Below are 12,418 nucleotides of genomic sequence, written 5' to 3'. Positions count from 1 at the left end.
AAACTGAACCGTGGGTAGGAGCTCAAACATGGCAAGAAACTTATGAAAACTCAATCATTATTTCCTTTAAAGTTTGCAATTGTCTCTTCCAACTGATTTACTGTAAAGTTAGTCTGCTATGATACAAAAAAATCTATAGGCTAAATGAAGCATAATATAGATAATCCCTATCAAGGAAATTATACATCACCAAGAGGTTCAGAGAAGACAGTGAAATATAAATAAATCTTCTTTGAATTAAAGGGATGCATTCAGATTCTATATGAATTTACCATAGTTCTATCTGTTGCAAATCTAAACTTACAACAAGTTCTAACTGATTACTGATACTAATTATATTACTTCAGGTTGGCTTGAAATCAATGATTGAGCAATTTCCAGATAATCTTAACTTTGTTTTGGTGGATGGTGGCTATATCCTCAGCAATGGCCACAAACAACTCATGTGTTTGGCTCGATCCATTCTCAGCAAGGCCAAAATACTACTTCTGGATGAACCTACTGCTCATCTGGACCCTGTGTAAGTTTGAGCTACAAAGTGTGAATAGACTGAAACAATGGTGACTACAAGCAGCTGATGGACTCCTGACAGATAACAAATAATAAAAATTATTCTTGTACATTTTTGGATTTCACTCATCTTGAAGTTAAAATATTAAGAACTGCTGAATGGTTGGAATACCAGATTTGAATCCCTGATTTTGAAAAGCATTTTGTACCATTTTCATTTTGTAGTATTCTAATTCATTACTGATGAAGAGTGCTGTATAGAACTAATAGTACATAGAGGAATGATAATATCAAATCTCTTGCTATTAAGAGACTGGTCATTTGTTTAAGATTTAATATTAAAGATGAGTTTATTATACAATAGATGTAAAATGATAAATTGCAATCTGAATTTTCTGTTCTCTTTTGCAATAGAACATTCCAAATTATAAGGAAAACTCTTAAACATACGTTTTCAAACTGCACTGTTATACTCTCGGAACACAGAGTGGAAGCTCTCCTTGAATGCCAGCAATTTCTGGTATGTCCTTTTGTTTGTCATCTGTCCTTTGTGGTTTGCATGGATGAGATTCTTCCGTGAAGCAGAGTGCACAGCATGTATTGAAGGAAAGGTGGAGCATTTTTTGACGGGAACAGAAAACTCTGGCTTAAACATTAGACCTCAGTTGTAAGGGAAGGGAAGGATATCACTACTGGTATCTATCAGATCACTAAGATAGGAAATAAAATTAGTTGCAGCACACTTTCCTGAAAGACTTGTGCATTTGTCTAGTGACTAGATTAATATTTTTTATCACCTCTTAAAGTTTGTGTCTCCTAAGGCAGCTGTACAATTCACAAGTTCACCTATTATGCCACAAAAGGCCAATTTCTTAATCTCTTTATGGGACTAATAGGCTGCCAAAGAGTGATGTTTTAAATAAAATAAATAATTTCTTTTAGACAAATCTTATGATAAAATGAGGAGAGCACTTCACTCTCCTGTGCCAGATGAAATTTTTATCCTTGTATGCCGATGCTTATTTATTTTATTTATTTAGAGATACAGCACTGAAACAGGCCCTTCGGCCCACCGAGTCTGTGCTGACCAACAACCACCCATTTATACTAATCCTACATTAACCCCATATTCTCTACCACATCCCCACCATTCTCCTACCACCTACCTACACTAGTGGCAATCTACAATGGCCAATTTACCTATCACATTTTTTCACATTTTATATTCATTATAACAATCAATTGAAGTGTTGTTAGTAAAATTTTATATTTGACTTTACACTAATCAGTTAAGACCTTGATAAAGTTAATACTCAACCAGAATTAAATCTAAGTGAAGATGACCTGTAATAAACTCTATTGTCTAACAGCTGATCATATGTTTAATTTCATTTTAGGTAATTGAGGGATGTTCAGTGAAACAGTTTGATGCTCTGCAGAAGCTTTTGACTGAAGCAAGCCTTTTCAAGCAGGTTTTTGGACATTTGGACCGTGCAAAGCTATTTACAGCTCACAGAAGGAACTCAAGCAAAAGGAAAACACGACCAAAAATAAGTGCCTTACAGGAGGAGGCAGAGGAAGACCTCCAGGAAACAAGGCTATAAAGCTACAAAGAACAAAATGCACAAAATACTCATGAAGATATTAAAAGTAGTTCCAAACAGAGAACTGTGACAGCTGTATCTACAGCACAGAACTCTTCATTACTCTTAGAAATTGCTAGCTAAATAAAGAAACCCTGATCAAGGCTTTCATCCAACCTTCAGGTATTTTGAGGTCAAAGGTGTAATTACATATCTGGGTTGAAGTTATTCCATATTATATACTGGATGACTGCACATGGGACCAAATGTAGTTTGTCAAAACTCTATTGGTTCAGCAAAGCTCTATTAAAATTAAGGGCTCTTCTAGTGCTGATTAAGATCCAACTGCCTTCCATTGCTGTCAATACAAGAGCTTTTGACAGTTGTCAGTGTGATGACATCTCCGTTAACCATCAGTTTTTGGGGAGGTTTAAAGCAGTAGAAATAACGTCACTGCTGGCACCGAGATGAGAGCCTCACACTTGCACACGGTATTTGCTGATGGTGTCTTATGATAGTCATTTATGTGCCACTCCATATAACTAAGCATGAGAAGGATCAAAGAGTTTGCAACAGAGGGGTTGCATTGTAAAGTTGTTCTTCTTTGTGTTTCTCTAAGCTTTGTATTTAAATAGTAATTCAGAAAGAAATATGTAGAAGGCTTGACAAAACTTTGTATTTTTGAACATTTATTCCAAATTATTGACCCTGCCAGGGCTATGGTAGCATTTTGCATCTAGAAGGTGGTGGTGAACCTTCTTCTTTGCGGTCCATATGGTGAAGGTGCTCCCAGAGTGTTGTTTGCTAGGAAGTTCCAGGATTTTGACCCGAACAACCACAAAGGAACGACAATATATTTCCAAGTTTCCAAGTCAGGATGGTGTGCAACTTGGAGGGGAACTTGGAGGTGATGAGGTTCCCATGCACCTGCTTCCTTTGTCCTTCTAGGTGGTGGAGGTCACTGGAGTTGTTCATGACAGAAAATATTTAATTTTTTTTTACTCGAATTAAAATGGAGTAATGGTTACTCATCCTGCTGTTTTATAGCTGTTCCACTGAAGGAAAGTAAGATATACCATAAACTGAGATGGTGGCTGTGTAACAGACAGAGATTCTCATGTGGGAAGCAAAATCCTTTTGTTGGAAAAATGTCTCCACTCATTTAATACAAAATTATTTTTACAATCAAACCTAATCTTTAACAGCAATAACATTTTTTTAGTATTTTATTAACTTTTGACCTTTATATTCTTAAGTTGTGTTCAGTATTTTAAAAGGAAAAAACTTAAATCTCTTGCACTGTAACAAATGTATACCTTTTATATAACTTTGACCAATATTTTAAAAATAACTCATTTCTTAATGCTCGGAATTCTCCATATAATATTACCATTTGATTTCAAATGGCACCGTAACCTATTTCAATGCAAAGAATAATTTGCTTTTCAATTCTACCATTAAACTTAGAACTGCCTACATATGGGCTTAAAGCAAATATGTTAGAAGTAAGTATATAACCATTAGTTTTGTTTGAAATTATGTCTGTTATTGTGTGACCAACACATTCTGCAAAATTCAAGTTTCAGTAATTAGTATATATTGAGAAGTTTAATCACTTTGAAGTGTTTATGTGAAACAATAATTCTGTGTGAAATAAAAATGTTTCAATAACACATATGCTATATAACCCGTTTCATTTTAAGTCTGGAGTAACTGCGCAAATCATAGCGGATTCTCATTCTTCATACTGTGTATATAAAGATAGATACTCTTGTTTGTTCAACAGTCAACAAATATCCAAATCTAGACAGATATGAGAACAAAAAAATTGAAAACATAACTTTCACTGAGCCCAAGTAGTCAGTGCTGGCTGCTTCTAACTATTTTCTCTTTATCTAGATGTGTGAACATTTCATCCTTAATTAAAGACTCACAAATTTTTCCTACCATAGATGTTAAGTCAACTGGCCTGTAATTACACAGGTTAGTTCTATAACCCTTTTTAAAAATGCATGCTACATCAGCTACTTAGTCAATATTTGAATATTGAGTAATGTTAATGTGATGATTATATTGCTGTTAATTATTTCATGAAATGAATACAAACTGCAAACTTCAAAATAGATTTACAGTCTTTAAAATAAAGGAGCTTTTTGTGGAATAGCTATTGACCAGGGTCCCAGGAGAATTCCCCTGTTCTTTGAAGAGTGCCATCGGATATTTTACATCCATCCCAGAGGGCAAATGGGGCCTCATCTGAAAGATGGCACCTCCAACAGTTGAGCACTTCCTCAGTAATATACTGAAATGTCAGCCAAGATTATGTGTTCAAGTCTCCAGAATAGGTCTTAAACTCAATACCTTCTAATTTAGAAGTTAGATTGCTGCCACTAAAATCTGACATCGCTGAGTTGCTGAAAGGATTCAACTTGGTTCTTGTATTATATACAGTGCATACTAAAGCTACTACTTTGTCAAAATTACTCATTTCAAGCAATAACAAACAATGTTGAACTATTTCCAAATATTTCTACAATTAAACATCAACTTAATTTCATTTGACTGTTACCGGATTTCAGTATATAGGTTGCATTAAACACATCAATAAGTAATGTATGTCACAGAATACTCAATAATTTAAAAGTAACATATTCATTTGAATATTTCTTTTTAATTAAGTATCAAAAAGGTTTTTATTTATAATCCTACTTGACATTGAATTATGTTTCTTTGTGTGTGTAAGTTCATTACAAAAAATTCAACTAGTTAAATGGAGTATAGTGGTATGTGTAAGTATATATGTATGCACATACATAGGCGAGACTAGTCTATTGGACGAGTGTTGTGTATGTATGAGCGAGACTAATATAATGGAGTTCAGTGTTGTGTGTGTGTATGGAGAAACTGCATGTGTTTTTGAAAAAAGTAACTAAGAAATTAGCAAAGAATATTCAGGCACTGGAAAATGTTTTATAATTTTTCATCATGTCTCTCAATCCATTCCTTCTCCAGAAATGCATCTAATTGTTTCAATTTGATTTATACTGGCCAGAATTTTACAATAGGCGGATGAGAGCCAGCCACCGACTGAAAAGTCAGTGGCGAACCCACTTCCGCCTTGCCTGGGGATCCGACCTGTATTTTGCGGGTCCCCGGGCTTCAATTGATGTGAGGTGGGACTTCCACCCGCTTGAGGTAGGAAGTCCTGCCTAATAGAGCTGCTGGCCAATCAGCAGGCCGGCAGCTGTTAGTCCCAGCAGTGCCACCGGGAGCGGTGGCCATTGGTGGGACTGCAGCCCACCATGAAGAGAAGATAACTGGGAGCCAGGAAGGCAAGTAAGTTTTGGTTGCCTCGCTGGGGTAATTGGTTGGGCCCCGGCGAGGCAAAGTTGGTTGATTGGGGAAAAGGGGGGTGTGTTGGGTGTTGAGGGTCGTTTGGGTAGTGGGAGTGGCCCTCCATCGGGCATAGAGTGCCTGAAAATGAGGGCACCCCCCCACCCCGGGACGTTCGAGAGCTGCCTGGTTTCGTTAGGCGGCTTCTCCCGGCTCCAGGATGCCCACTTGCCATGTGTAAAATCCACGTGGAGGCGGATGAAGGCCCTTAGGTGGCCATTACATGGTATAAGAATATAGGAACAGCAGTAAGACACTTTAGCCTGTTCCACAATTCAATCAGAGCATGGTTGATCTGTACCACAATTCCATTTACCCATCTTTGAAACCCTTAACAAAAATCGTTCAGTCTTGAAAATTTTGGGATTGTTCCAGATTTCCACTCCCCTTCACGTCAATCCTGGAAACCAATTCTGGTTTAATGGGAGGTGCAGAAGGGCATTCCAGGAGCAGGATCAGCCATATGCTAGCATAAGACACTAAGTTAGGGAAGTGACCACACAGGACCACATGCATACAAAGCACTAAGCACAGCAAGTTAGAGACAGAGATCCTACAATCAACAAGCTTGGACACTTTTGGTGAGATGTGGCAGGAGAGTGTTGGCAGAGAATAAAAGAAAGACTTGCATTTATATAGCTCCTTTCACTCAATGCAGGATGACTCAATGCACTTTACAGCCAATGAAGTATTTTTGGAGTCGCTATTGTAATATAGGAAATGCAACAGCCAATTTGTCCACAGCAAACTCCCATAACCGGCAATGTGATTAAGACCAGATCATCTGTTTTAACGATGTTGGTTGAGGGATGAATATTGGTCAGGACACAAGAGATAGTTCCCCTGCTCCCCTTTGAAGAAGTGCCATGAGATCTTTTACATCCATCTGGGAGAGCAAATGGGGCCTCACTTTAACGTCGCATCCGAAAGACAGCACCTCTGACAATGCAGCATTCCTTCAGTACTGCACTGGAGTGTCAGCCTAGATTTTGGGCTCAAGTTTCTGAAGTGGGACTTGAAGCCATGGATTTGGAGTGATGGTTATTGTCGGGGTGGGTTGGAGGGTTGGGGATGCTGTTGATGATGGAGTATACGAAAAGTACAATGGGTTAATGCGGGGTTGTCCAAGATATGCCCCCCGCACACCCCCCACCCCTCCCCCCCCACCCCCAACCTGGTCCAGAATCTGGCCCACCAAAGGTTTCTACCCAGCCTGCCAATCCTGTGTGACAAACAGTGGGCTGCCCAGGTGAGATGAGTGCTGATTGGTGGTTCATGGTGCAGGCATGCTGGGATCAGCTGCCTCTGCTGTTTTCTTGTGGTTCAGGGAATGATCGAGTGAATGGGATTGGCTGTGGGGGAGAGGGAGAGAGCAGGAAGCAGGCCAGGACACAGGCTGAGGCGTGGGACAGGGCAGCGCTGGGGGAGCACAGTGAGTGAGAAAGTCAGGCAGCCCTTTAAACCTGCACCAGCCCGGAAGGACGGTGGTGGGGTGGAGAGAAAGATAGACACAGAGAGGGAAGAGAGAGAGAGGAGAGAGGAGAGAGGTAGACAAAGAGGGAGAAGGGAGAGAAAGGGGGAGAGAAAGAGAGGGAGAGAGAGAGATAGAGAGAGGGGATAGACAGAGAGAGAGCGGGGAGAGAGAGAGAGAAAGAATGAAAAGCATCAAAGCAAGATCAAGATCACTCCTGATAGATGGACATCTATCCGGAATACTCCACATCACTACACCAAGTGTGCGGGCAGACATTGACTACTTGTGCAAGCAAAAACAATGCTAGGTATCTCGCTAAATCAGTATTCAACATAGTGACGAGAAAGCAAGTTAATAAATTTGTCTTCTCATTTAAAAGCTTGTCCACAAAAATGCACATTTTTTGCAGTTTTAGTTAATAGTAAGATAAATTTCTAATGCCTTTATCTTTCTGAAATTTTCTCACTGGCCCCCTATGTAGGACAAAAATTGTAATCTGGCCCCTCACACGAAAAGGTTGGACACCCCTGGGTTAATGGGATCTAAGATCGTAATAGTGATTGGGAATGTGAAAGTATTGAGAAGGAGTTTATTGTAAACCCAAACTCCCCAAACATTTTTTCTCCATCCCTCAACCTCTTTCTCCCCTGATTTGTCTACCTGATTTTTCTTTGTCGAGTTGTTGTATTGCACGGTAGATACAAACTACATTCACCTCAGAAAATTATACTTGGTTTGAAGTGATGAAAGGACCTTGTTTTGGAGCCAGTTAAAGTCCACACATATTTAATTAAACCGGGAAAGAAATTAACAATATGCTAATTTATTCATTGCTGCCAATGAAATTCTCTGGATCTGAAAATTAACTATTACAAGCATGGAGTCTCATTCCATCAGGTTTTAATTATTACATAGAAACAGAAACATTTACAGCACAGGAAGCTATTTGGCCCATCGTACCCATGGTGAAAAAGAGCTATCCAAACGAATTGTACCTTCCAGCTCTTGGTCCCTCGCCCTGTAGGTTACAGCACCTCAAGTGCATATTCAAGTGTTTTTTTAAAAATGTGATAGGCGTTCCTGTCTCTACCACCCATTCAGGCAGTGAGTTTCAGACGCCCACCATTCTCAATTACTCAACTCCCTTCTAACCCTTCCACCAATTGTTTTAATTCTATGCCCTCTTTTTATTTACCTCTCTGCTAATGGAAATAGGTCCTTGCTATCTACTCTATCTAGGCCCCTCATAACTTTATAGACCTCAATTAAATGTCAGCCAAGGTCCGTTGGTAGCACTCTCACCTCTGAATCACAAAGTTCTGGGTTCAAGTCACTCTCCAGGGCTCAAGCACACAAATCAACGCTGACATTCCAGTGTAGCACTGAGGGAGTGCTGCACTGTGGGAGGTGCTACCTTTCGGATAAGACATTAAACCAACGCCCCATCAGACTGCTTGGGGAATTGTAAAAGATCCCCTGGCACTATTTCGAAAAGGAGCAGGAGAGGTATCCCTGGTGTCCTGGCCAATATTTAGGGGGAGGGTAGCAAAGGGGTAATATTACTGGAGTAGGAATCTAGAGGCTCGGACTAATGCTTCGGAGACATGAGTTCAAATCCCACCTCAGCAGCTGGGGGAATTTAAATTCAATTAACGAATAAATCTGGAACAAAATGCTAGTCTTGTTAATAATGAGCATGAAGCTACCAGATTGTCATTAAAAACCCATCTAATTCACTAATGTCCTTCAGGAAAGGAAATATGGCATCCTCACCCAGACTAGTCTACATGTAACTCCAGACCCACAGCAATGTGGTTGGCTCTTAACTGCCCTCTGAAATGGCCTAACAAGCTACTCAGTTGTATCAAACCACTACAGAAAAGTCAAAGAAGAATAAAACCAGATGGACCACCCGGCATCGATCTAGACACTGAAAACAACAAAGGCACACTCTGCCCAGTCGACCCTGCAAAGTTCTTCTTCCCTAACGTCTGGGGACTGGTGCCAAAATTGGGAGAGCTGTCCCACAGACTAATCAAGCAGCAGCCTGACATAGTCATACTCACTGAATTTTACCTTATAGTCAAAGTCCCAGACTCCTCCATCGCCATCCTTAGATATGTCCTGTCCCACTGGCTGGACAGACCTACCAGAGGTGGTGGCACAGTTGCATACAATTTGGAGGGAGTGGCACTGGGAGTCCTCAAAATTGCCTCTGGACCCCATGAAGTCTCATAGCATCAGGTCAAACACAGGCAAAGAAACCTCCTGCTGATTACCGCCTACTGCCCTCCCTCAGCTGATGAATCTGTACTCCTCCATGCTGAATACCACTTAGAAGAAGCACTGAGGGCAGCAAGGGCACAGAATGTACTCTGGGTGGGGGATGTCAATATCCAACCCTTGTTCAATGGGGAGCATGCCAGGAGCAGCACCAGGTGTACCTAAAAATGAGGTGACAACCTGGTGAAGCCACAACACAGGATATGCACACTAAACAATGGAAGCATCATGCTATAGACAGAGCTTAAGCAATCCCATAACCAATGGATGAGATCATAGCTCTGCAGTCCTGCCACATCAAAGAACAACAAAGAACAAAGAACAAAGAACAGTACAGCACAGGAACAGGCCATTCGGCCCTCCAAGCCTGCGCCGATCTTGATGCCTGCCTAAACTAAAACCTTCTGCACTTCCGGGGTCCATAGCCCTCTATTTCCATCCTATTCATGTATTTGTCAAGATCCTCTTAAACGTTTCTATGGTACCTGCTAACACCACCTCCCCCGGCAACAAGTTCCAGGCACTCACCACCATCTGTGTAAAGAACTTGCCTCGCACATCCCCTCTAAACTTTGCCCCTCTCACCTTAAACCTATGTCCCCTAGTAACTGACTCTTCCACCCTGGGAAAAAGCCTCTGACTATCCACTCTGTCCATGCCACTTATAACTTTGTAAACCTCTATCATGTCGCCCGTCCACCTCCGTCGTTCCAGTGAAAACAATCCGAGTTTATCCAACCTCTCCTCATAGCTAATGCCCTCCAGACCAGGAAATATCCTAGTAAAACTCTTCTGTACCCTCTCCAAAGCCTCCACGTCCTTCTGGTAGTGTGGCGACCAGAATTGCAAGCAATATTCTAAGTGTGGCCTAACTAAAGTTCTGTACAGCTGCATCATGACTTGCCTATTTTTATACTCTATGCCCCGACCAATGAAGGCAAGCATGCCGTATGCCTTCTTGACTACCTTATCCACCTGCGCTGCCACTTTCAGTGACCTGTGGACCTGTACGCCCAGATCTCTCTGCCTGTCAATACTCCTAAGGGTTCTGCCATTTACTGTATACTTCTCACCTGCATTAGACCTTCCAAAATGCATTACCTCACATTTGTCTGGATTAAACTCCATCTGTCATTTCTCCGCCCAAGTCTCCAACCGATGTATATCCTGCTGTATCTTCTGACAATCCTCATCACTGTCTGCAGCTCCACCAACCTTTGTGTCGTCCGCAAACTTACTAATCAGACCAGCTACATTTTCCTCCAAATCATTTATATATACTACAAACAGCAAAGGTCCCATCACTGATCCCTGCAGAACACCACTAGTCACATCCCTCCATTCAGAAAAGCACCCTTCCACTCCTACCCTCTGTCTTCTATGACCGAGCCAGTTCTGTATCCATCTTGCCAGCTCCCCTCTGATCCCATGTGACTTCACCTTTTGTATCAGTCTGCCATGAGGGACCTTGTCAAAGGCTTTAGTGAAGTCCATATAGATAACATCCACTGCCCTTCCTTCATCAATCATCTTTGTCACTTCCTGAAAAAACTCAATCAAATTAATGAGACACGACCTCCCCTTCACAAAACCATGCTGCCTCTTGCTAATAAATCCATTTGTTTCCAAATGGGAGTAAATCCTGTCCCGAAGAATCCTCTCTAATAATTTCCCTACCACTGACGTAAGGCTCACCGGCCTATAATTTCCTGGATTATCCTTGCTACCCTTCTTAAACAAAGGAACAACATTGGCTATTCTCCAGTCCTCTAGGACCTCACCTGTAGCCAATGAGGATGCAAAGATTTCTGTCAAGGCCCCAGCAATTTCTTCCCTTGCCTCCCTTAGTATTCTGGGGTAGATCCCATCAGGCCCTGGGGACTTGTCTACCTTAATGCTTTGCAAGGCACCCAACACCTCCTCCTTTTTGATAATGAGATGACTGAGACTATCTACACTCCCTTCCCTAGGCTCATCATCCACCAAGTCCTTCTCCTTGGCGAATACTGATGCAAAGTACTCATTTCGTACCTCGCCCATTTCCTTTGGCTCCACACATAGATTCCCTCCTCTGTCCTTGAGTGGGCCAACCCTTTCCCTGGTTACCCTCTTGCTCTTTATATACGTATAAAAAGCCTTGGGAATTTCCTTAATCCTGTTTGTCATAACCTTCTCATAACCCCTTTTAGCCCTCCTGACTCCTTGCTTAAGTTCCTTCCTACTGTCTTTATATTCCTCAAGGGATTCGTCTGTTCCTAGCCTTCCAGCCCTTACGAATGCTTCCTTTTTCTTTTTGACTAGGCTGACAATATCCCGCGTTATCCAAGGTTCCCGAAACTTGCCAAACTTATCCTTCTTCCTCACAGGAACATGCTGGTCCTGGATTCTAATCAACTGACGTTTGAAAGACTCCCACATGTCAGATGTTGATTTACGCTCAAACAGCCGCCCCCAATCTAAATTCTTCAGTTCCTGCCTAATATTATTATAACATCCAGTTGTGAATGCTGGTGGACAATTAAGCAACGAACCAGAGTAGGAAGCTCCATGACCATACCGATCCTCAATGATGGGAGGGCCCAGCACATCAGTACTATAGACAAGGCTGAAACATTTGCAACCATCTTCAGCCAAAAGTGCCAAGTGGATGATCTATCCCGGCCTCCTCCTGACATTCCCCACCATTATAGATTCTGGTCTTCAGACAATTCGAGTCACTCCATGTGACATCAAGAAATGGTTGAAGGCACTGGATACAGCAAAGGCTATGAGCCCTGATAACACCCCAGCTGTAGTACTGAAGATCTGTGCTCCAGAATTAGTTGCACCCTTAGCTAAGCTGTTCCAGTGCAGCAACAGTGTGAAAAATTGCCCAGGTATATTTTGTCCACAAAAAACAGGATAAATCCAATCTGGCCCAACCCCATCAATGTCGTCTCAATCATCAGTAAAGTGATGGAAGGTGTTGTCGACAGTGCTATCAAGTGACATTTACTCAGCAACAACCTGCTCACTGATGCTCAGTTTGGGTTCCACCAGCACCACTCAGCTCCAGACCTCATTACAGCCTTTGTCCAAACCTGGACAAAAGAACTGAATTCCAGAGGTGAGGTGAGAATGATTGTCCTTGGTATCAAGGCAGCATTTAATCCGAGTGTGGCATCAAGGAGCCCTA

At 41.6% G+C, this 12,418-nt stretch overlaps 1 protein-coding gene across 2 annotated transcripts in view; it reads left to right on the top strand.

Annotated features, from left to right (window-relative positions):
* The window catches only part of cftr (CF transmembrane conductance regulator), a 149,144-nt gene extending 145,406 nt beyond the window's left edge, over window positions 1-3,738 (top strand). For both annotated transcript variants that reach the window (XM_068050529.1, XM_068050531.1), the window contains 3 exons: window positions 348-520; window positions 925-1,030; window positions 1,908-3,738. In XM_068050529.1, the coding sequence (XP_067906630.1) occupies window positions 348-520; window positions 925-1,030; window positions 1,908-2,114 (486 nt within the window). In that variant the 3' untranslated portion in view covers window positions 2,115-3,738. The remainder of the gene's footprint in view (window positions 1-347; window positions 521-924; window positions 1,031-1,907) is intronic.
* Window positions 3,739-12,418: the final 8,680 nt, after the last annotated feature.

This window comes from Heterodontus francisci, chromosome 18 (genome assembly GCF_036365525.1).
Source record: "Heterodontus francisci isolate sHetFra1 chromosome 18, sHetFra1.hap1, whole genome shotgun sequence".
NCBI lineage: Eukaryota > Metazoa > Chordata > Chondrichthyes > Heterodontiformes > Heterodontidae > Heterodontus > Heterodontus francisci.
This window is presented reverse-complemented; position numbering and strand designations above follow the sequence as displayed.